Source organism: Pollachius pollachius (genome assembly GCF_949987615.1).
Source record: "Pollachius pollachius genome assembly, chromosome: 2".
In the NCBI taxonomy this organism is placed as follows: domain Eukaryota; kingdom Metazoa; phylum Chordata; class Actinopteri; order Gadiformes; family Gadidae; genus Pollachius; species Pollachius pollachius.
In genome coordinates this window covers 26,124,958-26,152,258 of record NC_136935.1, presented here as the reverse complement: position 1 = coordinate 26,152,258, position 27,301 = coordinate 26,124,958, and the positions used below count along the sequence as shown (strand labels likewise).

Sequence of the window (27,301 nt, the reverse complement as noted above, 5' to 3'; positions counted from 1 at the left end):
TTCTGTTTTCCAAATTAGTTTTTGCCCCGAATCAAATGTTTTCTGGTTACGACTACCTTGATTACAATCAGCATGGTTCCAGGCTTAAAACTCTTTATATAACGGACGGTGAAAATGCATAGGAAATTTACTTTCGGAACCAGAGCTGTTAAAAAGGGGGCGGTCACTGTTATGCTCTATAACTTAACCCAAACCACAAAACCAAACCCTTAAACCAAACCAAAGAATCAAAACTTAAATATAAAACCAAATCATATAATCAAAACCCTAACCCTGAATCCAAACCAAATAATCCAAACCTAACTCTAAAACAAAACCAAAGAATCAAAACCCTAACCCTAAAACCAAACGGTAAAACGATACCCAAACCACAAAACCAAACACTAAAACCAGACCAAAGAATCAAAATCCTAACCCTGAATCCAAACCTCACTCCAAAAACAAACTAAAGAATCAAACCCTCTGCCACACTTGAGTAAAAAATGCTTCTTTCAAATAGTTTTTACCTCTGAAATGCTCCACAACCTCATTTTAATATCAGACGACCCAAGGTTACTGTTATACAGAAAGAATGAAAAAAAGCTATTGGAATGGAGCCACAACTGCAGGCTGTGGCTCCGTGGTTGGTTGACAAGTGTTCAGGATCATCCGATTCTCGAGTAGTCTTCCCCAAACGCTGAAATTCCTCTTGCACATCTCGTGCATGTTTCGCTGGCATCGTCCTCTTCACAGCTGAGACATGCCTTTGCTGGAGGGTGCAGTGAATGCTGTCATCTAGCACCAAAGCTAAAGGGCTGATTAGAATATTTTTGGCCATTATATTTTAATATATGGCTATTTTATTTAATTTAAATCTACTTTACCTGCAGGTCAACTGTCTTTCAATTATGTTATATTTAATTAAGTGCCTTAAATTGGCCTTTCACGTCGTGAGAACCAGCATACAATCTCTATTGGTGTCACTAAAATATGGAAATAGTGCAGAATATGAAAGTAAATCTGTCTCATCGGATTTAGAAAATAAAAAGCATTTGAATTGAGCACTGAATATTTATTTATTGAAATAACGTATCTGGATTTTTTTTGCCTCTGAATTCAACACTTTAAATTTTCAACAAATCCTTTTCACCTTTATTTTTCAATGTTTAAAAATTCAAAATCAAATATTCAACGTTAAAAAATTAAACTTAAATATTTTCAACGTCCCCAAATTCAACATGCCAAAGTCAGCTGCAAAATTCAATGTATGAAATTCAGTGTTAACATCCGGAGACCCAAGAAAGAGCAATCGATCCAAGATGCTAGATCGCGGTCAAGCAAGGAGAGCGGAAATAAGAGCGTCACTGCCATTGTATCGGTCTGTAAAATGAATCATTTTACATCAAATCAAATGTATTTATTAAGCACATTTAATAACAAGGGGAGGGTGGGGTGTTTTGTTTTATTAATCATTTTGTTGTAATGCACACAGCTTATTGTTTTTTTTACTGCAGCATAAATTAAATGATGTAATAATGACTGCATGTGAAGTGTGTGTGATTGCAGTGACTCGGCTGGATTTGCAGCGTAAATTGTAATTGTAGTGGACTATGGAGCCCGATTTATTAGGGCACCAATTTGGGGCGAACCGAGGTCCCTTTGCCTACGTTTGGTGCGATGCTGGGTTGATCTGAAGCCAGCTGCCCACTCTGGAGTGAGAGCGCAGAGCCGACAGCATTGCGAGTAGCAACTGAAGCGGCAGCAGCCTGTAGTACAAGTGGAAGCACGGCGTGCCTCGGGAAGAAGCGCCCGACAGCAACCTGCTTTTAATTTGTCATCCTCATCTGTATCATGCCACTCAGTGTGGAATACTGTCGGCTCTGCATGCTTGTTGCACTCTCGTTATGCCACCACAGAGGCATATCAACCAATTTGCTCCAGCCACTTAACGTGTGCCCGGTGTCACAAAACGAATACCCATTCCGAGTGATCAATGACGATATAAATGTTACCGCTATGTTTCCGTACATGAATGACTTCATGCCTGTCTACGCTTCAAACTCATGCATGTTGCAGAAAATGTGCAACAGCGCTCCCTTGGGTCACACTTTTCATTGGGTCGCAGAATTCTGTGCACCCGCTCGCCTTCCTTGCTTGACCACGATCTAGCATCTAGGATTGAGTGCTCTTCCTTCCCGGTCCCCCGATGTTAGGATCGAATTTTATACATTGAATTTTGCAGCTGACTTTCGCATGTTGAAATTGGGGACATTGAAAATATTTAAGTTTAATTTTTTAACATTGAATATTTGATTCTGAATTTTTTGACGTTTTAAAATAAATGTGGAAATGATTTGTTGAAAATTTAGAGGCAAACAATCCAGATGCATTATTTCAATGTATAAATATTCAGTGCTTAAAATTCAATGGCTTTTGGTTTTCAAAATCCGATGAGACAGATTTACTTCCATACATAACAAAGTTGATGTAAAATTCAAAGTTCAAAGTAGCTAAAGGAAGTGATCAGTCTGTTTGGTTTCATTGCAGGTAAGATTTGCACGCATCAGCATTCACGCTGAATGGACGTGTTTTTCATTTTGATTATATTCCTACTGTATATTTATAATATAAATTATCTGCAGGAGCTGTACGTGCTGAACTGAATGAAAATAATTGTACACATAAAAGATGTCTACAATTTTGATGTCAATGGGAGTTGAGCTGATCGATGTACATCTGTTGATGTAGAAGGGGCGTGGCAGGTCACCCTCTTTGCCAGTAGAGTTTGACATAGAAGGGTGTTGCAGGTCAACCTCTCAGCCAGTAGAGTGTGACATAGAAGGGCGTGGCAGGTCACCCTCTCAGCCAGTAGAGTGTGACGTAGAAAGAGCATGGCAGTCACCCTCACGGCAGTTAGATCAATCCTCTTTGACAAAAAAGCCCAAACTGCCCTTTGGAATCTCTTCACAGAAGACCTGAATCTCAACACCATAGAAACACAATACACATGCTATGTGTAAAAGCCAGCATTTGATGGATTTCTCGGTCCATTCTTGCTAGCCTGGTGAGACTGATTTGACATTATGTATCTTTCTGCAGATCAAGCCGATTTTCAAAGATATAAAATGTATCGGACCAATCAGTTCTTAATAAACAAGAAGCGTCACAATTTATCAATAATGGCGGTGCCCAAGGAAAGTATAGCTATCTCAGAAAAATCTAAACTGTTTTAATCTGAAATAGTCTGAATTACAGGGGGAGCGTGTGTTTTTTTGAATAATGTAACGAAACAATCTGCAATTCAAAATATATCTTTTTTGTCATTCTAATAATGTTCAGTTTCTTTCCAATATTTAGAAACCAGTCCTGAACAGCTTCTCTCTCTCTCTCTCTCTCCACAGGAGATGAAGGTGTGGTGTTTGGCCATTCTGTGGAGACGTCACACGTCAGAGCTGAACCCTTCCAGGACCTCAAGTAAGTCCCAACACGCCTCAGTCAGAGATTCTTCTGAGGTATAAATGTTTGCGTGTCTATCTAAGCTGAATTTAAAGTCCTGTGCTCCCCACGTTTCTCATTATCCACATTTTGAACCAGAGACCAGCTGAAGAATTGCCCGCAGTTCTTCTTCCACCACACATTTACGTGTACACAAGGGGGCTGTATATCGTTTGAGAATTCAAATGCACATGAACCGATGAGCAAATCGGGAAAGGAGTTGGGAGAGCGAGTGTGCTCCATCGACAAAAAGTTGAAGAATTAATGCATTCGTATGAAAGAGATGTTGCAGACTCACTCAGATTCACTGCTGAAGACCCGTTGGTGTACTACTCCCTACCTAAAATCTAGATTTTGCCAGATGCATTGATCCAAACGAACGCCAGTTTTCCAAGATTACTTGATTACTCGACCCATCCCTCTGCAGAGATGGCTGAGGCATTGCTAAGCTGTGAGAAGAACACACGTCTCGGTGCAGGCCAGTCATGGACTGGCCGAAGGGGCTTGTGCAGTCTGAGCAGCCACGTGGATCTATGTGGATTTTGCATACGTTCAGGATGCAGAAATTTGATTTGGCCTTTATTGTGTCTACATCTGATTGTCTGTATATATATCAGTAGCGTAGCCAGGATTTTTCAACAGACTCAACTTTTGCGACAATTATTTTTTTTACATCATTATTTTCTTATTCCGATAAAGTCAGTACAGCAATTGTCCCAAAATTAAACAACGCATGGTTTCATCACAGCTCAGACGATTAATGGCAACCCGCCGGCCCCCGGAGCTGAGCTCTTGCCGGAATTCAGCTCCGGCAGGAGTCTGGGAGTCCGGCAGGAGCTCTGGGAGTCTGCAAACGGCAACAATCCCTTTCTCGTCCATGTCTTGATTCAATCTGTGCTTCAGATTGATGTGGAAGTGGAAGAACCAGAGACGTCGGAAAACCCGACGCAGTCGTTACGATTCATTATATCATCTGGAGGCACACACAGCTTTTGGCCGTGATATTATATATTACTAGAGTTTTCTCAACCTCTAGTTGTAATTAAACCCATAGCAATAATGTGGAAACCCCAGTCGATAATGTAACAAATTTCTGAGCGCATAATATAATAACATTTTTCCTATAATTTTACAATGTATAACATTCGTTCACCAAAATTTAAACATTTTTTAACCATTCAGCAAACAAAAGGCAACAGGCTGATTATCATTTAGGGTGCCACACAATGACATGCAGAAGCGTCATCAACATGCCCACTGAAGTGGTGTGTGAAATACAGACTTTGTACTCCTCATTCAGACAGGTAATTTACATTTCCTACGGAGAAAATACTCAGGGGTAGTATTATTCAAGAGATTTTCAAGGTATAAATTTCAGGGTATGTTGTTCACACATACGGCCCATCAGGAGAATATCAGGACTTACACGTGTGTCTCGAAGCAGCTTGTGTGTTAGCATTTGATTACATTATAAAATTAGTAAATTTATGGTAACAGGGGTAATTGTTCAATGGAAAGTGTAGTATACTATGCATGCAAATCAATTATTAAATATCGTTTACTGTTATTCAGGGCCAAAAAGTGCACTGACATTTTAAAATGCAAGGCAACTACTATTGGTTAGTTGAAAATATTAATCATCATTGAGATTAAACATCGCTTCCAGTGTCCTGGCCAAGACAGTCAGCAGTAGCCTACAGTCACACATAGCATACACAGAGAAAATAAGATAAATAAAACTAAAACAGGGGGGAGGGGGGGGATATCAATATTGCAAGACATTTTGGGAGGCTCAAGGAGAAGAGAAATATTAAGTTTGAGCAATAACGTACAAAGAAATTTCGGGAGGCTCAAGGAGGAGAGTCAAATTACATTTGAGCAACAATTGAGCAAAGTGTAGTCTTGTGGTGGGCTCTATAGACATAATTCACCATGCTGTGTTATAGACATGTTTTCGTTCTGTGTTATAGGGACACTGTCTCTTTAAGATCACGTGACTTATGTGTTGATATGCCGGTCGGTGTGACGTTTAATTTAACGTTTTTTATATGACAAAATGAACAACCCACCGTTGCTTGTCGAGGTGAGAAATTGTCTCTTCCCTTTTTTTATTGCAATTTCTACAGTCTATAGACAGAATGTGTTTCCTGGTAGAGTTTGTCGACGGCGGAGTAGTTATGTTTAAAAACATAACGTCTTACCTTGGCGAGTGTCGCTGTGGCGTATGCGCGTGCATGTGTTCTTACCTGCGCGTGTGTCCCTGGCGGAGCCGATAGGTTTAAAAATATAATGTCTTAGCTCGGCCAGTGTCTCGCTGCCTTTGTCTTGACGTACAGTGTGTGCTCGTGCGTGTGTGCGTGCGTGTGTGTGCGCTTCCATGTATGTGTCGCTGCCTTTGTCTTGGTGTGCGGTGTGTGCGTGTGCGTGTGTGTGTGTGCGTTTCCATGTATGTTTGTGCACATGTGCGTGTGTGTATGCGGTGTGTATGTGCGTGCTTGCAGTGTATGTATGCATTTGCGTGTGCTGTGTGTGTGTGTGAGCTGCAGGCTGCTTGGCACATGCGCACATGGGTAACTTGAGTAACTGGTAAGATATTTATTATACAGATATCTATATATTATATCATCTTATATTATTTAGATATATAGATCCAGGACTCCCGCCGGAGCTCGCGGAGTGTTCTAGATTATAATATTTTATAGAACAGGACCATAAGATGTGTGCGCCTCCGGATGATATTATGAATACTAAACGACGCTTTGGTTTGTCTGACGAGACTGGTACTTCCACAACCAGTAAAGACTGGCCATGGTTGAGAATGAATTGGCAGAACAGAAACACGGCGGTCACAAGGGGAAGACTCTCTCAAACTCAGGCGACCACGCATAACAGAATCGCTTAAAATTCCAGCGATTGTGGACACAACTTACGGACGCACACTGTGGCCGCCTACATAGCTTTACCCAATCAAAATTAAGCTCAGAATATTAAAAATGAACTAAAATAGATTTTTTTTGATATATTTGTAACAATGATACTTAATTCAAATAAAATTTATCTCACACAATTTTGTATGACATTATAATATGGGGTATTTTTTCGTTCCTTGAATTTCAAGTTATTGCCGGGCGATTCTGATACTGTAGGCCAGCTGTAAATCATAGTGGCACTGGCCCACGTTGGCCCTTATGTGGCTACGTGCCTGGTATATATGTCCATTTATGCTTCGTCTAGTTAAATCCATCCCACCAGAACCAGTAAACTGGGGGTAAATAGTGTTTATATAATAACCGATACTGGGTGTAAGGCATGCAGAGAAATTGCATCTAATTGACAGCCTATACTGTGCATAAATGGAGGATGGGGTGTATCTCACTTACCTAAGCTTTAGGAAATAACATGTCATTTCTTACAAGGCAAGGAGAGTGAGTTTATCTTAGCACAATTTGTTTAACAGATGCTTGTGTGGTAGATGTGAGGCTATGCCGTCAGCAGTGGAGAGTGTGTGCTGTAGTGAGGTTGACGCCTATTAGTCCCTTGTCCAAAACCTAGATCCCCAGAAGATATTGCCTGCCTCACACTCAATCCAGGGTTTGAAGCTCCCTGTCTGAATCCTTTTGTGCTGCAGATAGCTTACATGAAGTTCAGACAGGAGCAAGGATTTATCAGCCAACAGGACATGCAATATTTACCATTGAAATTGTTTACTATGAAAACATTGTATGATCAAAATTAAATTATGGCCCCATCTCCACCAGTCAGTTCCGATACACAGCATACAGGCAGGTTGTCCACTGGGCGTACGGAGTTCTAGGCAGGGACATCAGGAAAGCCATACCTTCGTGTGTTGTTGCAGCAATAAGGAGGCAGTTTGCAGGAGAAGGACAAGGATATAAAAGGTTTCCAGGGGCCCGTTTGGAAGACAATGAATAAATTCATAGTGAAACAAACTGTGCTGGTAAAATGTATTAGATTAGATTCGATTTATTTGTCATTGCACAGGAAATTCAATGCACTCACATACTGGACTCATTAAAAAAAAAGAAAGGTAGCATAATAAATAGTCAATAAAAAATACATTCTCATCATCTCATTCACTCAGTACATTCATGTTGTCATCATACACTATACCATCAACTCAGTGCCATGTATGCATTTTTGGGATTTTTTTTCAGGCTAATAAACTAACTAACAAACTAAGCGTGCCTCACCCTCACTGGTTCGAGCTACATCTCTGTTGCCATTACTGGTAAAATGTAGGGCCGCCAAGAGAAGTCTGTAGGAGACAAGTAGATAGAACATTACGTCTCCAAAGTTAACCCAACACAGTCTAATGCAACAGAAATACAATACATGAGATTAATGTTTTCAGTTCAAATGGGTCCAAGACAATGACTCAACTTTTGCACACAATATGTAATGCTGTTATTAATAACATTTTGGTCTGCTATACAACACTACATTACTTTTTAGTCATATTCATTTCATCACCATTTACCTGCTGTTAGTGTTGCACGTGCACAAAAGTACAAAAGTATACCAATATCCTGAAATTGCAAAATGTCACATTACCAAATTTTATTAGTATCGATACTTTTAAGTGATAACACTACCTGCCCAAGATCCCAAGAAAAGAGAAACCAGTGTCTTTGGGAGCAAAGTGTAGAATGAGGGAATGGTAGGCCTCCAGGGAAAATGTCTGATGCTGAGGTGACAATTGTCGAACATCTCTCACCAGTGCTTTCCTGGCAGCTACTCTCCAGTTTAGTGGCTGCTGGTGATCCTGCATGAAACATATTCTCTCATATAGTCTGTCGCATCTCATAGCAAAAGTAATTATTAGTACACATGGGGTTATGTATTGATAAACCAAACTAAACAATTCCTTATCATGCACTGAAAAAAGTTTAGCCTCAAAACACATCTTTTTACATAGGCTACTGTGTTGTACCTGGTTCCAGCCACTCCTTGTTTCTCGCCTCTTCCAACTTTGGATGTGCGCAGCTGGGAAATGCAGGAGTGCTGTGTTCATGTATATCCTGTATATGATTTATCATACTCTGCCATTTTGCCTGCATCTCATCTGGATCTCCTGTAGGGGTGGAAGCTTCGGTCCAGTAGAGATGGTTGATGAGAACTGAATGAGTACTATATGTTATCAAGGTTGATAAAATGAGAAATAAAAAAAGACATATACTGTAAATACAATGTTATGGCGGTGAAGCACAAAAACACACTTTAATGGCTCTTTTGAAAAAATATATATTTTATTTATATATATATATATATATATATATATATATATATATATATATATATATATATATAATTTTAACAACTTTTACAACTTTAATGAAAAATATTCTTCAACATCAACATTTAAAAAAACGGACTAGACCAATCCGAGTCCGGCTTCTCCATGGCCTCAGGGGATGGTTGAGACTTCTTCTGGCTGGTCTTTCTTGTTACTGTTTAAAGGAACACAAAGAACATTGACCACCATAGACAGTTAGCAGACAGGTTACAATAAGCATTAAGCAATTTAGACATGGATTCATGAAACAACTGTTAGAATTAGATATATTTGTTTACCTAGTTTCACATGATAGCATAGGCTAAACTTTATCTCAAATGAAGCACGCCAAAGCCTCTGAAAGAAAGTAATGTAAGCCAAAAAAGTTTGCTAGCAAACAGCTATCTAGCTAGAACCAGCTACCGTTACTATAGCATTACATTCTTAAACTTACCAGAAAGTCATCCTCCAGTTCAGACCTCTTCCTCTTATCCATGTTTTCTGTGCTTGTTCCTGTCTTTTGTCTTTCAGTTGTTGGTTTGGGGTGCTCGTGCTGACGATTCCGACATGTTCTCCAAACGTTCATCAAACACTTCATCAAGCATATGCGTCAAGCCATCATCCACTTGCATAAACATAACTTCTGGTCTAAAATTACCTTCAAGATAAAAGCCTTTAAAGGATATTATATGAGGCACCAAACAGATCACACTCACTCAACATGTGCAGACTTATTAACCTTAATAAGCTATGTTCCCGCTTTAGATGCTGTACCTGCAAAATGCATAACTAGCAGTTTGATAAAGGATTTATTAACCTTTATAAGCATTAAAAAGGCTTAGTTAAGGTTTAACAATGACAAAATAGATAAGTTAGTACGACTCAATAAATGGTTTTGTAATGCTTTTATTAACAACTATAAGAAACTCATTAGACTATTATTAATGTTATTGAGCAATCAATAAATAGTTAACAAGTTTCTTATAAGTGCTTATATAAGTCTTATATCTCACAATAAACATGTTTATTATGTTATTATTAAAACTTATAGATAGTTTTAACACCAATTAATGTTTATAAGCATATAATAAGTGTCTTATTACCTATTAACAAAGGCTTATTACAAGGACCTTAATATAAAGTGATACCGTAAAGGGTAAATCGAATTTGTAGCCTACACTCAGATGTATACTCATTCTTGCATGCGAGTGTCTTGAATCCTACATAAATTAAAGATTCAGAGTATGCAAATTATTCTAAAGAGGTCTTCTCTCGTGCATAGCCCCTCCTTCTCTCGTGAACCGAGAAAGCAGATTCCTTGGCGAAGGGGGATCATAACCCCTTGGTTTTATACGGGCAAGAAAGTGAAATTGCAGGGCGTGCCAAGCTGCGACCGTACTGTTTTGGCAGTGTAAAAATGCCTGATCAGAGTGGAGGGAGGAGCAGAGCAGACTGAGAGAGCAGTTCAAACTTATTAAAACAGAAGCAGAACGCAAGACATTGCTACACCACTATTCTGTTTTTGATCTGTCTTATTTTTACTTCAACTGTTTTTGCTGAGTTTATAATAACATTTATAATAACTCCAATAACTTCTCTTTTGTTTTCCTGTGGGAACCTGCAATATGTGAAGCAGATTTTGTTTGACCGGGAGGAGATGAGCTTTGGTCTGGCAATGTAGCTAGTTCACCTCCACGCTGGACTCACTGCCTGTGTGTCACTAATAAGAACGCTTATTTGAGTCTGTTCAGTGTCCTCCAAACAGGGAGGTGGGTGCGGGTTCAGAATATTGATTGGTTTGATTGTGAATTAGGAACTGACTCCATTTTAAAGGGTTTTCTTTTCAATTATTTCCATGGTTATACATTATTGCTTGGATTATGAGTATGAAAACCAATAATACATTTAACGGTAGGATAGGTTGTATGTTGCAATCTTTGACAAGATATCGCCTTTCCTACAATTTAAGTGTTAATAATTATTATAATAACTAATTTAAAAACACTTCTAAAGAAACAAAAACAGGATTATTTTGTTTTGTTTTATGCTGTCTCGACAAATACAGATACAAATACTGCTCTCTGCCCACCCGTAGTCTCCATGCAGACATAGTGTCACTGTCTGACCTCAAACAGAGCAGCCGGTATGGCTGCTCTGTTTGCCGCCCTGACCTCTGAACTTCATATACCATGTATCACACTGGGCACACATGTTGGTGTTCTCTCTAGTGTGTGTAGCTGTGTAGCTCTGTGTGTTTTGTGTGTGTGTGTGTGTGTGTGTGTGTGTGAAAAAATATCCTAAGGTTTAATAAAGGGGAGAGAAGGACATGGAACATGGAAGAAAGTAAAGACAGCAATGGTGGAAAAAGTACACACATTCTTTACTCATGCATTTTTTTAAAGACATGTATTTCTACTTGAGTAGATTTAAAAGTTGAAGTACAGAATAAACTTCCTTACTTGAGTTCAAGTGGTAAAGAACAAAGTATAAAAGAGAAAACAAGCGCTCTGAAATTTCTACCGGCTGTTTCTGTGCAAGATGCAGGTATGACCCATGGACTCTTTCATTTGGAATTCCCTCGATGCGCTCACTATTGTTCGGGCTCAGCAGAAGCTGGTTCTCAAAGTGCTTTGAACCAAGCAAAACCTTTTTGGTCTAAAACCATTCTTGCAGTGCTGAGAAGCCTCTCACAGGCAGCTGCGGTGGGGAGCCGATTGGGTCTAAAACCAGTCCTGCAGCGCTGAGAAGCCTCTCACAGGCAGCTGAGGTGGGAAGCCTTTTGTGTCTAAAACCAGTCCTGCAGTGCTGAGAAGCCTCTCAAAGGGTGCTCAGTATGTTATGGGTACTTCAAACAAGTTTTAGGATACCTTTGTCATTTGTTCAGCATGTTCTGAACTTGGGGCCGAGATTGCAGCAGTAATTAGCTCATGATCAGCAAGCATCGGTCCGAAAGCCCTGCTAGAAAAGCATCCACCGAAGGCCCCCCGAACTGGGAGGAAATGTGAAGTTGCTGGAGCTTAACCTGGAGTGTTGTTACTCTAGGGACCCGTCATCTCATCTGCACCCTGGCCTCTCCTTGAACAACATCCAGGTCTTTTGCAAATGGGTTCATGGACTTCACATATTCTGTGAGAAACGAAACTCAGCAGGAGTGAACCTGCAAAACAGGAAAGAGAACATAACTGGCTGCAGAAAGCCATGTTTCATGATGAACACATGGACCCAGCTACAACTAAAATGGCCTATTTTTTGCAGGATTTTAACATCAGTTAGTGAAAATATAGCTATAATATATATATATATATATATATATATCCATACACAGACATGTGGGTCTAATTTCTGGATGGTATTATTAAATGAAAATTGCCTGATAATGTCTGTTAATGGCATTAAAGTTAACAAAGGAAACAATATACATTTTCCAAATGTTATATATTTTGGTGAATAAGGACTATAGCACTTTTCCTACATAATGGAAAATTGATAATTACAAAATAGCCAAATGTTTTCTATCCTTAACAGTAAGCCATGCATTAATAAATAGGTCATTGCGTTTTGAAAATGATGTGGTACAGAGGTGGGGGTTTGAGGGGCCCTGCATTTGATGGTTCTTCTCCTTGTTCTCTCACCATCCTATCAACCCTCTCGGCAGCCAGGAAAAGACAATTCCACTTAATTAATTTGGCCTCAAGAGCTGGAGTTTACATTTGTCTTTGATTATCTCTGCGGCCATGTTGGATATGTCACTCGGGTTCCATGGAGACAGCACTTTGAAAGCACTGAACGAGAGATCCTCCTATAGACTGGACTGACATCATCAGTGTATACCAGGTTCAGAAGGGCTCTTGCCGTTGGTACTCCAGGCCATCATCTTCCTCCATAATGGTTCCAGTTTCAACCAACTTCACAGCCTATGTATCCCCCTGTTCCTCTGCTTCACTTCTCTCCCTTCCTCCTGTTTGAACTGGCCTTGCCCCCTGAAGTGGTTCAGTGATTTCATCACACACTGTAATTAATAATAATAATAATTCATTTTATTTGAGGGCGCCTCTCAGAGCACCTAAGGTCACCTTACAGGTTAGAGTTATAAAGAACAAAAACAACAATAATAAAAAAACAGAACAAGACACATATAAACAATTTACACAGGTGGGGTGAAATGGGTGATAGACAATGATTAGATGGAATATGCCAGTTAAAAGAGATGTGACTTGAAAGTGGAAAGGGTGTCAGAATTAGGGATGGGAGAAGGGAGTTGCAGTAGTCAATGTGTGATGTTACCAGGGTGTGAACAAGGATGGCTGTGCTATGGGCTGTGAGGGATGGGCGGAGGCGGTTGATGTTGCCCAGATGGTAAATGGCAGACCTGGTGATGTTATTGATGTGAGCTTGGAATGATAGTGTGCTGTCGAGGATAACACCCAGACTCTTAACGTGAGGGGAGAACGAGACTGAGGAGTTATCGATTGTGACAGAGTAAACAAACCCGGGAGGAGTGGATTCGTTAAATTATGAAAAGTCGTTGGCTGTTGCCAAGTTTCAGTTAAACAGAGGAAATCAAGCTTACGGTCAGTAAGGAGCTCCTAGAGGAGAGGACCCTTGCTTGTAAGAGAGCGGATGTTGAATAGGCCGAAGTTGACGTTGTTGTGTTGGTGTTTGGTATTGATGTTAGCCGACCTGGCTAGGCTGGCTAACACACTGTAGTCAGCTTTATGTCCGGTGATTCCTGGGGGATGAAGAGAAGAGGACCAGAAGGAATGGATCTGGTTGCTGTCGTCAATGCGAAAGCTCCGTCGGGATCCACATATTTGAACATTTATATTGTTTGTATTGTTTATATTGTATATTTGTGAACATATTTTTGACCAAAAGGCCGAGGGAAGTCATGGCGGTGGAAAGCCGGTGGAAGATCGGGCAGGTGAAAACGTAGCTGCAGGAACTCAGCGGCTGTGTATTGGAGTACTGCCACTGTCAAGAGATTGAATATGAAGGATAGGGAAGTCCAGCCGAGCACATACCACACAGAACGCTTGTCGATCAACATTGTTGTTAATCCAGGGGAAGACTTCAGGCAGCGGAGGTGAGGGCAGCCCAGCAGCCCAGCACGCAACAGGTAATGCTAGTCCAAGCTAAGACACACGCTGGGTAACAATAAAATAAAGCAAGAGTCAATAGATGCAAAAAGATCACTTGCAGTAGCGGAGTCAGTGGGCATCGGTTAAAAACGATTCAAACAGTTAAAAACAGTCAAAGGAATTGGAGAACAGCGGCTGCTAATCACTCGCACAGCCTGACCCCGCGGGAGAGGACAAAACTCTCCGCCTTCCCTAGAACGGCAGACTTTTCCGACGCTGTCATGGTGTCAATGGACCCCGATGGGTCCAGGCAGGGAGTCTTGCTGGTCGGGCGGGCTGGTGTGCCTGGTGGTGTTGGACCGTCTCTCCCGGTGAAGTCTCCCTCTTTCCAGATGTCTCTGCTGGGGAGGAGTGGGGCGCCCGAGCCCAGTAGGCATGTTCAACCGGTTGTCTGCGTCGCCTCAGCTGCGGTCGGGGCGGTCTGGGTCCTTGCTCTGCATTCCATAGCCGGTGGAAGATGGGGCAAACTCCCCAAATCAGTAGGGGCACTGGGAGATTGGGTATGATCCCGGCCCTTACTGTGAAGGCCCCTCGGGGGGTCCGCGCGACCACATGGCATGTGGCATAAGTGCAGGTGTCCCCATGTATGCAGGCAACCTCCATGGGCTCCCCCGCCCTTCCGACGGCTAGGTTTTTTTGGCCACATTTAAAGCAGCACCATTCCTCTCTCACTTCCGGCGGTTGGGTCTGCGGTCTCAGCGAAGCTATCCGTCGAGGTGGTTCCGATCCCTGTCGGTCCCTACGGGTCTCAAACGGCAGGGGCTGTGGCCAGACGACGCTGCTCAGCTGTTGGGCAACCTGTCAGTTCTCCGCGAATCAGCTCATCCACTGTGTTTGGGTGGCTGGTGGCGAGGGTTCTCTGGGCGTCCGGTGGAAGCTGGCGGATGGTGTTGTCCAGTAACACCCGAGAGCGCTGGGGCTGTCATCTCCAACGAGCCATCTTCTAATGAGCCGAGCGTGCTGAGCGATCTGGGACCTCACGGTGCCCTTGGGGTCGAACCGCCAGTCATGGAACCATTGGGCCTGGGCAGCAAGGCTGTGTCCATAGTATGACAAAACCACCTGCTTGAGTATCTGGTACTGTCTTGCTTGTTCTGGGGTTAAGTCCTGACTCGCCTGCTGGGCGGGTCCAGTGAGGAAGGGGGCCAAAATGTGGGCCCACTGGTCCTCCGGCCATTTTTCTCTCCAGGCCGTCCTCTCGAAAATTTCGAGGTATGCCCCCACATCGTTCTCCAGTCCTTATTTGGTGAGGCGGCTGGTGGGCGCCGAGATCGGCGAGGCGGCCGTCGTGCGCATTTCGAGACGTATGACCGCCTGCCGGAGGAGTGCTCTTTCCTCGGCAGCGTCTCTCAGGGCGGCGGCCGCAGCTCCGTCTGGGTTCTGCATTCGGGGTCGGGTGTTCCAAAAAAATAGAATAAAAAAATCTGTAGCGCAGTCGGATAGCCCACATCCTCCACCATATGTGGTAACCCGGTTCCACCGCCCCCCAATCAGTGCAAGTCTCTGATGCAAAAACAAGCAAAAAAGGCACATTTATTGAATCCAAATCATAGCATGGGGCATAGCAATCACCCTCCACGGCAAAACTACAAATCTAAGTCTGGGCTCCGTGAGACACTGTGGACGCTCCGGTCCTCTCTCTCATGCTCTTTCGCGGTCTTTGGATGTGGCAGTCCGTCCCTGTGGTCCGTCGGCCTCCTATGGAACGTGTCTCTGGAGCAAATGTCCGTCCAGGGAGCGAATCTCGGTCTTGTCCGTGATCCTATACTGGACCCACACGTTCTCATTAGTCAGTGTATCTGCCTCTTTTATACCCCTCACCTGCATCTGATTGCCTTCATCCTTCACAGGCGTTTCCCATTTGCGTTTGTGCTAATGCAGTCCCTGGTGCCCTCTGGGGGAAAAAGGTGGTAGACCGCCTGTATCACCTGGCCCCTGGGCTTCCAGGGCCGCTGTGTCAGGGCCGGGTTGCCACAAACTGTAGTCCCTGGCAGGTTGATGTTAGAACATACAAAAGCATAAAAACAACACAGCATATAGTTAGGCAAATGATTGACATTGACATTACATGGACAAGGATACAAACTAAGATAACAAAGATGTAATGTAACATGCCAGAATGAAAAGGATTAAAGGTGAAGAGAATAACAAACAAAAAACATCAAATAGAACCCTTAAGCAGTTAGTAAGCTCACAATCACAGACAAGAGGGAGGTTAGTATAGCAGTACCACACTCAAGGTAACACATTCCCTATGGTTACATGTTTGTTTGTCCAGTAGCCATTGCTTTATGGATTTAGTGAAATAGTTTGTTTATATTATTCCTAAATTCAATTGGTACACACACGGTGGCAGAGTGGTAATCGGGAGAGTCGGGAGAATTCCCAGTGGGCCGTTAACGTTTCAGGGCTGTCGGGCTGATTACTGCGGGATAACAATATTGCGTTTATAAAAGTTCCTTGCATCGCCGTCTGGCAGCCTAAACTGTGCGCCCGCAACCTCTCACTCACTGAACGACGCAACACTCACAAACTGTCAACATCACAAGCAAATCGATTTTGTCTAGAGGGTTGTAACTGAATTTGATTCTGTTCACAACCTTTTTCACAGTTTTATAAGTGAGTTTTGAGTCAATTACGATACCAAGATACTTATATTCATTCATAACGAATAACATTCTCCCTGCTACTAAAACAGCAGTCTCAGGATCTTCATTAGCAGACTTTGAAAAAAACATACATACAGACTTGCTAAAATTGAGATGTAAACATGAAATGGTCAACCACTTAGAAACATAGACCATGGCAGCTGATAGTTCAGGTGGACAAGCGTCAGGAAGGTAATTTATGTACAAACTGAACAATAAAGGGCCTAAAGTAGAGCCCTGTGGGACACGGACACCGTTTTTGACATTGTTTCCACTCTGCAAGATATGATTTATTCCATGTTATCACACTAGGTGAGAATTCAACTTAGTTAACTTTGCATTTAAATGTCATGGTTGACAGTATCAAAGGCTTTTTTAAGATCAAGTTAGACGGCTCCCACTATGCCTCCCTTGTCCAGTCTAGCCTTGATATTTTCCAGAAGGTAACAGTTTGCTGTTTCAGTGGAATGATGTTTATGAAATCAAAACTGCAATGGATGCAATGAGAAGGAGGATGTATTGAGATGTGTTATAATCTGTTCAAATATCCATTTTTCAGCAACTTTTGATACAGTTGGTAAGATACTAATTGGTCTATAGTTGCTTGTGACCATGGGGTTCCCTGCTTTGAATAATGGTGTGATTATACTAGTTTTCCAAACACTTGGAAACATCCTTCCTCAATGGATTGGTTTACATTCTTTGTAATAGGTGAAATGAGTGCCTCTTTGTTTGTTTTGAGAAAAACATTATCTACCTCATTTAACCTTTGATTTGGAACATTTAAGAGAGGAAATAATATGATTTACTTTGGAGACAGTTATTTCTCTAAAAGTCAGAATGGGCGCATCAGTATTTATGGGAGTTGTAATGTTGCTAGATCTAGGGATGTTCAGCGTTAATTCATTAATAGAGTCAATAAAATAAGTGTTAAAAGCTGTTGCCACTTTACTTCGATCATTGATGAGACTTCCCTCTATATTCAGTTCTATTGTTTTGCTTTTAGAACATTTTTCACTTAATTTTTTATGATTTTTCCATATTTCATTTCTCTTGGCCTCGGTGATGGCATTAATAAAAAATGTTGCTTTAGCTAGTCTTACCTCCTTTACGACTCCGTTTCTTAGTGTAATAAATGAACGACTTTCATGTTCTGACTTATTTTTGAGGGCCATTTTCAAAGCTTGGTCCCTCTGCTTCATAAGTGACTGTAATTTATCATTTAACCATGGTAGATAGTTAGTTTGTCCAGGTTTGGATTTTACTTTTCGCATAAAACCATGTATAATACTATGGAGTTTAGCCTTGAAGGATTTAGAGTTATCCTCCATACATTGCTCAACAAAGTGTCATTCCAGTTCACTTCCTCAATTGATTTGGGGAAGTGATCACTTAGCTTGTTGTAAGGGATTTTACACTGTTTTTTGCATGATGTTTCATTGAACCTCCTTTTGTTAAACTTTCTTAGGATCATGTTGTGGTCAGACAGTCCTGTGACTAAATTATAGGATTTCTTTATTCTTTCCGGCCTATTGGTAAAGACTAGGTCAATTATAGTTTGTGAGGAGGAAGTTATTCTTGAAGGGCCTTCGATAACCTTCTGAAAATCAAATACATTTGCTAACACTTTTAACAGCTTTCTCTTTGATTTAGCTAGCCAGTTGATATTAAAATCTCCTAATGAAATGATTTCATTCTTGCTATCACATTCTTTGACAAGAGCATTTAATTCCTCAAAGAACACACTTTTAGCAGATGGCAGTCTGTAAATTCCAATAACAGTGAATGACATTTGTACTGACAGTATTAGTTGGAGGCCTATACATTCCAAGTCATAATCACGTGACCATGTTATTTGTCAACAATTTATACTGTTCTTAACAAAAATTAACACACCCCCTCCCCGACCAACATGTCTATCCCGACGAAACATATTATAACCATCCACTTTTAAAATGTCAGCAGGAGAGTGTTCGTGCAACCATGTCTCTGTTAAGCATAAAAAGTCCAAATTGGATACATGCAGGAGATGCTGTAGCTGTTCACTTTTGGGCATGGCACTTCGAATGTTAGGATGTCCCCCTAATAATCCTCTTGGTTTGACTTGGCGATTCCAGAGTATGCGCGCCTGGTTAACTGTTTTGAAAAGTCTGAAGCCACGGTTTTTCACAATTGCATGATTAACCCTTTTCGATGGTCCAGCGTTCGTCATTTGGACATTTGGTAGCGCATAGCAACATGAAGTGTTTCTGATGGATTAGCAGAGAACTCACCCAGTCCGTTGACCTCGGTGGCATAGTGATCGTCACCAGCCCCAGTATATCCAACGTAGGATGCAATTCCATCGAGGCAAGAAGGTGTGTTCGCAGCATGTGCAGTTGAGTGATATTGGTCTTTGTCCATATCCCTCACAGTTGGTCCGGGATTTGCGTGCACATCTCCCGCAAGTAGGAGCGTGAAGAGCAGGTAGCCCGTGAATTTCCAGGAAACTTTTGGAGACTTTGTGGTTTTGTTTTTGTTTTTGTACTTGATATTATGCAAGTTCGCTTTTCCGTGATTAAGAACACTGTAGTACATAGCAAATTGTCCAGTAGCCAAGCGCATGCCAGTAAATCCACTCTGTAAGGGGAGTACTAAATGTTTGTTATCCATGGTTGGCCTGCTACCCGAAAGTTGTTGTTGAATCAATGAGGTGACCAAACACGGTTGGACTGAATTGACAATAATAGCCAGGACGTATACGACAATCCATGCGATGATCTTGAGATTAAGCATGTTACTTTTAACGGTGTTACTGCATGTTGCATGGTACTGCTGTTGTAAAGAAATATTGCGGTTTTTGAGAAACAGCGAGGCAGCACCTGCCATGAGCTGCCAAAACAACACCAGGCATAGACTTCTTGAATGCCAGAATGGTTTTTAGGTTTGCATAAGACGCAACGGATTCCTCAAGAATCGTTCTTTGAGCCGACAGCTTCAAATGGTTCCCTTACAAAAGGCAGTGTACTGGAATTTTTTGTGCTGCTCCGGAACTCCTTCATCGGTAGAGGGTCCACTTTCATCAGAAGCCCTTTCTCTATTGTGAGGTCTCCCTCGTCTCGTAACAAGTCTGTTTTGAAAATGAAAGGAATAAAGAAACCTGAAAAATGAACTTAAGTACATTAACAAAGTCTTTGTTCTTGGTCACTTCCCACCTCTGAAAGTCAGATTGTGTCTATACAGTGTCTATATTACAGAAAGGCCCTTATAAATCATCTGTAAATTAAATGAAACTAATCTTGTAAATGAACATCCTGCATTTAAGTGGGTAGTTCATTGCATAAGCCGAAGTATATGATTCCCCCCCCCCCCCCCCCCCCCCCGCCCCCCCGTACTTTAAGGCCTTTGGGGTCATTCATAAAAGTCCGCTGAAGTTGAACAGGCTAGCAAAGATGTTCATAATATATATATGCCCTTGTAGCGTCTTCGATAGAAATGAGAGATTAATTTGGAAGTTTGCTAATAACGGCTCCAGAACTAATGACGCTTGTCTCCAAGCAGACCTTGATGGCAGAAGGGGAGGGCGTTTGTTACGCCCGCAAGCAGAATTGTGTGTTGGTTGACGTTTATTGATTCCAACACCACTTGACACTTTGAATATGCATGTGATCCTGACTAATGAGAAGAGATGAAGAAAGGTGAAAAAGCGGTTTATATTTGGGTTGTAAGTTAGAGCCCAGAAGTCCCCCTTGAGTGTTGCGTTCTACAATCACAACACGTTTGACCTCCCTGAGTATCATATTTAAATGGTAATCATACCAAAGTGAAGGATAAATCGTGTTTGCATGGAGGTAAGGAGAGGGCATAGGAAGGGAAGGGAGTGGACTGGACGTGGGAGGCTGGGAGATGATGACATATGAAACAGAGAGGGGGATAGATACCAAGACCACAGACACTTAGCGGAGGGCTGGCAGAGAGAGTCTGAGGCAAAGAAAAAAGGCCAATCAATCAATCGCTAACTGAAAATAGAAACCAAAAGGCTTCGAGAGAGAGGAGCCGCAGAGAAGCAGTTATTTATTCAATCAGTCAGCCAGCAGACAGACATTCTGTCAGATTATAAACAGACACAAGTAGGAGGCTTCACTGTTGGTTTGAGATAGCATGAGGTAACCGAGGTACAAGAGGCCACATGACGCCGTTTACACATACATAAAAAGAGACATTTCAATCAAGTGTTCCAATCAGCCGATGGATGGAGAGTTCCTGATCATTGGAAAAAAACATTTCTGAGCGGAGATAGAGTGTCTTCATGCAGATAGACATACCATTCTCTTGACATGCTATTATTTGGCGCTTGAATGACTTGCTTGATGGCAAAACAGTGACGGCAAAGAATAAAAAATAGCTGACACACTGCCTATCATCCCCTGCTCCTGCACTACCCTCATCTGGCCCCTGTCAGGGTGTCCTCTCATGCCCTCCCCACTGATGGTATCGGGTTATCTGAGGACACCGTTGGGGCCCCCGAGACTTATTGAGAAGAAAGAGCAACAGAGGCGTCTATGCAACGCATCCTCTCTCTCTCTCTCTCTCATCGCCAGATGTAGAGGTGGAGGTAGAGGAAGAGGAAGACCTGAAGCAGGAGGAGAATGTGCTCGAAGAAGAAGGGGACACAATTTCTCTCTCTCTCTCTCTCTCTCTCTCTCTCTATATATATATATATATACAGGGTGTGATTTGCCGGTGGGGATTATCCCCCCCTCTGGTTTACACGTCCTACCCTCTGCTGGATTATTTTTATCCTCGGTGGGGATAAAAATTATCCCCCCCACCCAAAGTATTTTCACCATTACATCGTAATAATTAACAACCAAAATACACAGGGTCCGTCTTCATTTTGAAACATTTTAAAATGTTTCTCAAAATTATCCCCCCCTCTGGTTTTTTCACAAATCGCACCCTGTATATATATATTTACTTCCATCCCTTTATCTCTCTCCCACTGGTTATCTGTGGCTATCTCTTTCTTATCACTCTCTCTAGCTATCTCCTCTCTAATCTTCCCAGCCACCAGTCGCTCTAGATCAGCCAATAAGTAATAAAAAGGTAAGGAGGATTGTTGAGGAAGCGAGGGGCATGGGAGGTTTCAGAAGTACACGTGTAGTGGAGGGATTACCATAGAGCTCTCTTCAGCGTTCCCTCTTTCTCTCTCACCTGAAAACATCTTGTGGAGCAAGGAATACCCCCTCTTAAAGGTGCAGGAATCATAAGATGTTTGCAAACTTATACATTCATACACAAAACTATTTGCTCCGAGTGGGATTAATGAAGTTGTATTGTATTGTATTGTACAAATGAGGATATTGAGGTTAAAATAAATTATATATATATATATATATATATATATATAGCCACCAATTGTGCAAGTTCTCCCACTTAAAAAGACGAGAGAGGCCTGTAATTTTCATCATAGGTAAACCTCAGCTATGAGAGACAAAATCAAAAAAAAAATCCAGAAAATCACATTGTCTGATTTTTTAAGAATTCATTTGCAAATTATGGTGGAAAATAAGTATTTGGTCACCTACAAACCAGCAAGATTTCTGGCTGTCACAGACCTGTAACTTCTTCTTTAAGAGGCTCCTCTGTCCTCCACTCGTTACCTGTATAAATGGCACCTGTTTGAACTCCTTATCAGTATAAAAGACACCTGTCCACAACCTCAAACAGTCACACTCCAAACTCCACTATGGCCAAGACCAAAGAGCTGTCAAAGGACACCAGAAACACAATTGTAGACCTGCAGCAGGCTGGGAAGTCTGAATCTGCAATAGGTAAGCAGCTTGGTGTGAAGAAATCAACTGTGGGAGCAATTATTAGGAAATGGAATACATACAAGACCACTGATAATCTCCCTCGATCTGGGGCTCCATGCAAGATCTCACCCTGTGGGGTCAAAATAATCACAAGAACGGTGAACAAAAATCCCAGAACCACACGGGGGGACCTAGTGAATGACCTCCAGAGAGCTGGGACCAAAGTAACAAAGGCTACCATCACTTACACACTACGCCGCCAGGGACTCAAATTCTGCAGTGCCAGACGTGTCCCCCTGCTAAAGCCAGTGCATGTCCGGGCCCGTTTGAAGTTTGCTAGAGAGCATTTCGATGATCCAGAACAGGATTGGGAGAATGTCATATGGTCAAATGAAACCAAAATAGAACTTTTTGGTAAAAACTCAACTCGTCGTGTTTGGAGGAGAAAGAATGCTGAGTTGCAACCAAAGAACACCATACCTACAGTGAAGCATGGGGGTGGAAACATCATGCTTTGGGGCTGTTTTTCTGCCAAGGGACCAGGACGTCTGATCCGTGTGACGGAAAGAATGAATGGGGCCATGTATCGTGAGATTTTGAGTGAAAACCTCCTTCCATCAGCAAGGGCACTGAAGATGAAACGTGGCTGGGTCTTTCAGCATGACAATGACCCCAAACACACCGCCCGGGCAACGAAGGAGTGGCTTCATAAGAAGCATTTCAAGATCCTGGAGTGGCCTAGCCAGTCTCCAGATCTCAACCCCATAGAAAATCTTTGGAGGGAGTTGAAAGTCTGTGTTGCCCAGCGAAGGCCCAAAAACATCACTGCTCTAGAGGAGATCTGCATGGAGGAATGGGCCAAAATACCAGCAGCAGTGTGTGAAAACCTTGTAAAGACTTACAGAAAACGTTTGACCTCTGTCATTGCCAACAAAGGGCATGTAACAAAGTATTGAGATGACCTTTTGTTATTGACCAAATACTTATTTTCCACCATAATTTGCAAATAAATTCTTTAAAAATCAGACAATGTGATTTTCTAGATTTTTTTTTTTTCATTTTGTCTCTCATAGCTGAGGTATACCTATGATGAAAATTACAGGCCTCTCATCTTTTTAAGTGGGAGAACTTGCACAATTGGTGGCTGACTAAATACTTTTTTGCCCCACTGTGTGTATGTGTATGTATATATATTAGTGCTGTCAGTTTAACGCGTTATTAACGGCGTTAACGCAAACCAATTTTAACGGCGTTAATTTTTTTATCGCGCGATTAACGCTCTTTTGGTTTGGCAAACATTGTCGTTTTTTCACCTGCTGTCTAGCAACAACTAGTCACTTAAGAAAAACTCCAAAACCATACCGGATCTAGCTACACCGGAAACAAAACAACAAGCACGCCGCACAAAAACTCCTTAAAAGAGTTTGTGTGTTTGTGTGTCACTCTGTTTGAGCCTAGTTCAATGTTGTCATTAGCTGTTACCTCTTTCCGACCAATCGCAGTTCAAGGACCACCTGGGCTGTACCACTTCGGAAGGGGCCGCTCAGTTACTCCCCTCTAGACAAATCGACTTGGTTGCGACGTTGACAGTTTTTGAGTGTTACGGCTGTTGAGTGAGTGAGAGGTTGTGGGCGCACAGCTCAGGCTGTCGGACGGCGCTGCAAGAAACTTTTATAAACGCAATATTGTTATCCCGCAGTAATCAGCCCCATAGCCCCGAAACGTTAACGGCCCACCCCAGCTCTCCCGATTACCACTCCGCCGCCGTGTGTGTGTGTAGGTGTTATTCGATAGCCTGGTAATGTGTATAGGCCTTCGTACGGTAGGAATATTCATGCTGGTTTAAATAATAAATGTTATAGTATTTCCCACCTTTAATGAGCAAGAGTTTTGTTCGAAAGTTCAGTGATTGAAACAAATAAAAGCCTTGGCTATTGAAGTTTTACGGTAGGCCTACCACTGTCATGCACCTCCCTGATGTCAAGTGGACCGGGTTGAATTCACTGCGGGTCTCTTCTTATATCCATCTTACCAAATATATTTTATTACTGTCCTTCTCAACACTCTGATCTCATTAAAAGGCTAGCAGCACGAAATCAAGGGATATTTAGTATATAAAGAAATGTGCAATTAATCGCGAGTTAACTATGACATTGATGCGATTAATCGCGATTAAATATTTTAATCGCTTGACAGCACTAATATATATATATATATATATATATATATATATATATATATATATATATATATATATATATACTGTATATGTATCGCAGCAGACATTATTATACCACTTCAAACCACAGCAAGGCCTTCATGTCTGGTAGTCTTGAAGTCTCCACCCCAAATTAAAGAGCTGCTTAAATTGATGCCTATTAAAACAAAGCAGTAGCAGTGAGCAGGCACACATTTTTAATGGTGCAGGTGGCATTGCTCAAAATGTTTGTTTCTTCATACTTACAATTATTCACTGTATACGGCTGGCTGCTGGCAGGCTGGAATTCAATGATTGAATCATTAAAATGAACATTACTAGCGTTTCCCTCTAGTTGTAATTAAACCCATAGCTATAATGTGGAAATCCCAGTCGATAATGTAACAAATTTCTGAGTGCATAATATAATAACATTTTGCCTATAAGGTTATGTAACGTATAACACTTGGTTCACCTATTACATAATGAAGCAAGCATAATAATTTCCTCCTTACATTATGAAGCAAGCATAATCATTTTCTACGTAAGCGGTTTTCAGACATGTCCTCCACATTTCTGCCGCATTTGTATATCAGGAGATTCGACCCTGAGGGTGATTCACACTTGATGCTTTATATGCGGACATCAATGTTCTTTAGACATCAGTAGAATCAACGGGGGTTTTAGAGGGCTGGGGTTGCAAGCGGCATATGACGTAGGGTCTAAGTTCGCAAGAGGCAGGATAAGGGCAACTGCTGACACTGTAGTTGGTTTAGGTTTGACCACAGACAAAATGGAGGCAGAACGGACAGAACTCATCGCGATCATCTTAAATGTTGCTAAAATGATGCATCATATATTCCGTTGCATCCAGAAAATCCGAAGCATCGATCGATGAAAGATTGGAGCATCAGTTAGAGACAAATAGAGAAGAAGAAAGGGCATCGCGAATGACGGCGTTACCGGAGAAAGACAGCATATTTCTTTGCTTCATTTAACATATAACAAACAATGGAATAAATGGAGTTGATTTCTGTGTTTAGCTAAGAAAACAGGGAATAAAGGACAGAACCCTATAATATTCAGCTAACTGTTAAAAACATTTTGTAAATATGCGTGCAGCTGTGAACTGTATGATGTGTACTTTTTTTTGCACTTTTATTGTTATGATAAGACCTATCTTTTAGCGTTCACCACGAATGAGTCTTAAAATAAATAAGAGTTCATTAGATATTGTATTTTTTAACCATTCAGCGAACAAAAGGCAACAGGCTGATTATCATTTAGGGGGCCAGTCAATATCATGCAGAAGCATCATCAACACACCCACTCAAGTGGTGTGAGAAATACAGACTTTCTACTCCTCATTCACCTATAAGGTAACTTACATTTCCTACAGAGAAAATACAACGTGCTCAAAGTGCATTGACATTTTAAAAATGCATGGCAACTACTATTGGTTAGTTGAAAATAATAAGCTAAGCGTAACAACATCTAAGGCAGCAACCTGCCTAACTAAAGTGAAATAAAGCATAGGCTTGTGTGGGGGAGGGGGAGAGGGAGAAGGGGGGGGGGGGGTGTGAAGGCAAGATTGCGGATTGTATATTGGCTATCTGGCGTGAGAGTTTAAGATGTTGTTTTTTTTTAACAGAAGAATATGTCATTGAGAATAAACATCTTTTCAAGTGAACTGGCCAAGACAGGCAGCAGTAGCCTACAGTCAGACATAACCTACACACAAAACATTAACAAAATAAAAAAAACTAAAGCTGTCAGCAGGGGGGAGGGGGGGATATCAATATTGCAAGACATTTCGGGAGGCTCAAGGAGTAGAGTAATATTAAATTTTAGCAACACAGTGTAGTCTTGTGGTGGACTCTAGAGACATAATTCAGCATACTGTGTTATTGAGATGTTTGTGTGTTAAAGGGACGCTGTCTCGTTAACATCGTGCGACTTGTTTGTTGATATGCCGGTCGGCGCGATGTTTGAGTTTAATGTTTTTTACATGATAAAATAAACGACCTGCCGTTGTGATGTCGACGTGACAAGTTGTCTATTCACTTATTTTATCCTAATTTCTACAGTCTATAGACAGAACGTCTTACCTGGAAGAGTGTGCTGACAGCGGGGCCGTTAAAACATTAGGATGTGGGGAGGAGGGGTTATCAATATCACAAGACAATGGTGAGTAATATTAAAAAGTAAAGAACGTTTAGTCTTAGTTAGTAAAAAGTGTAGTCTATAGACATCTCAACTGGGAGAGTGGGTCGACGGCGGGGCTGTTGTCTCGATCTTGCCGTTTTCTTGCAACGTCTGCTTCCGCACGCGTATGTGTGCGGTGTGCAGTGATGTAACGCGTTACTCTAATTTGACCACCTTTTTCAGTAACGAGTAATCTAACGCGTTACTATTTCCAAACCAGTAATCTGAATAAAGTTGCTTATCCAAATCACTGTGCGTTACTATTTTTGTAATTTTCCTTACTAAAAAAATATATTTTTGCTTTCTTCTTGCCTCTCGGTGAGTGACAAGTATCACATACGCGGATGGTTAACTTATGCGCAGAAGTTATTTTCGACAGCGGGTGTGCGTGGTCCACGTTGATTTTATAGAATTTTAAAGATACGATGTTACACAGGCTCTGTATTCTGCAGAACACTCTAGTACTTGTTCGTCGATGTTGTGTCTGGCTGTGAGTGTGCATGCATGCTATGCATAGCCTGAATCGCAATCGTGTAAAGACAAATCTGATT

The 27,301-nt window shown here is 41.6% G+C and overlaps 1 protein-coding gene across 1 annotated transcript in view; it reads left to right on the top strand.

The window, feature by feature from the left end:
- sgcz (sarcoglycan zeta) overlaps window positions 1-27,301 on the top strand; it is a gene marked incomplete at both ends in the record, with an annotated part of 471,678 nt that overhangs the window by 362,765 nt on the left and 81,612 nt on the right. Inside the window, one exon of the mRNA XM_079759103.1 lies at window positions 3,381-3,453. Within this exon, the coding sequence (XP_079615229.1) occupies window positions 3,381-3,453 (73 nt within the window). The remainder of the gene's footprint in view (window positions 1-3,380; window positions 3,454-27,301) is intronic.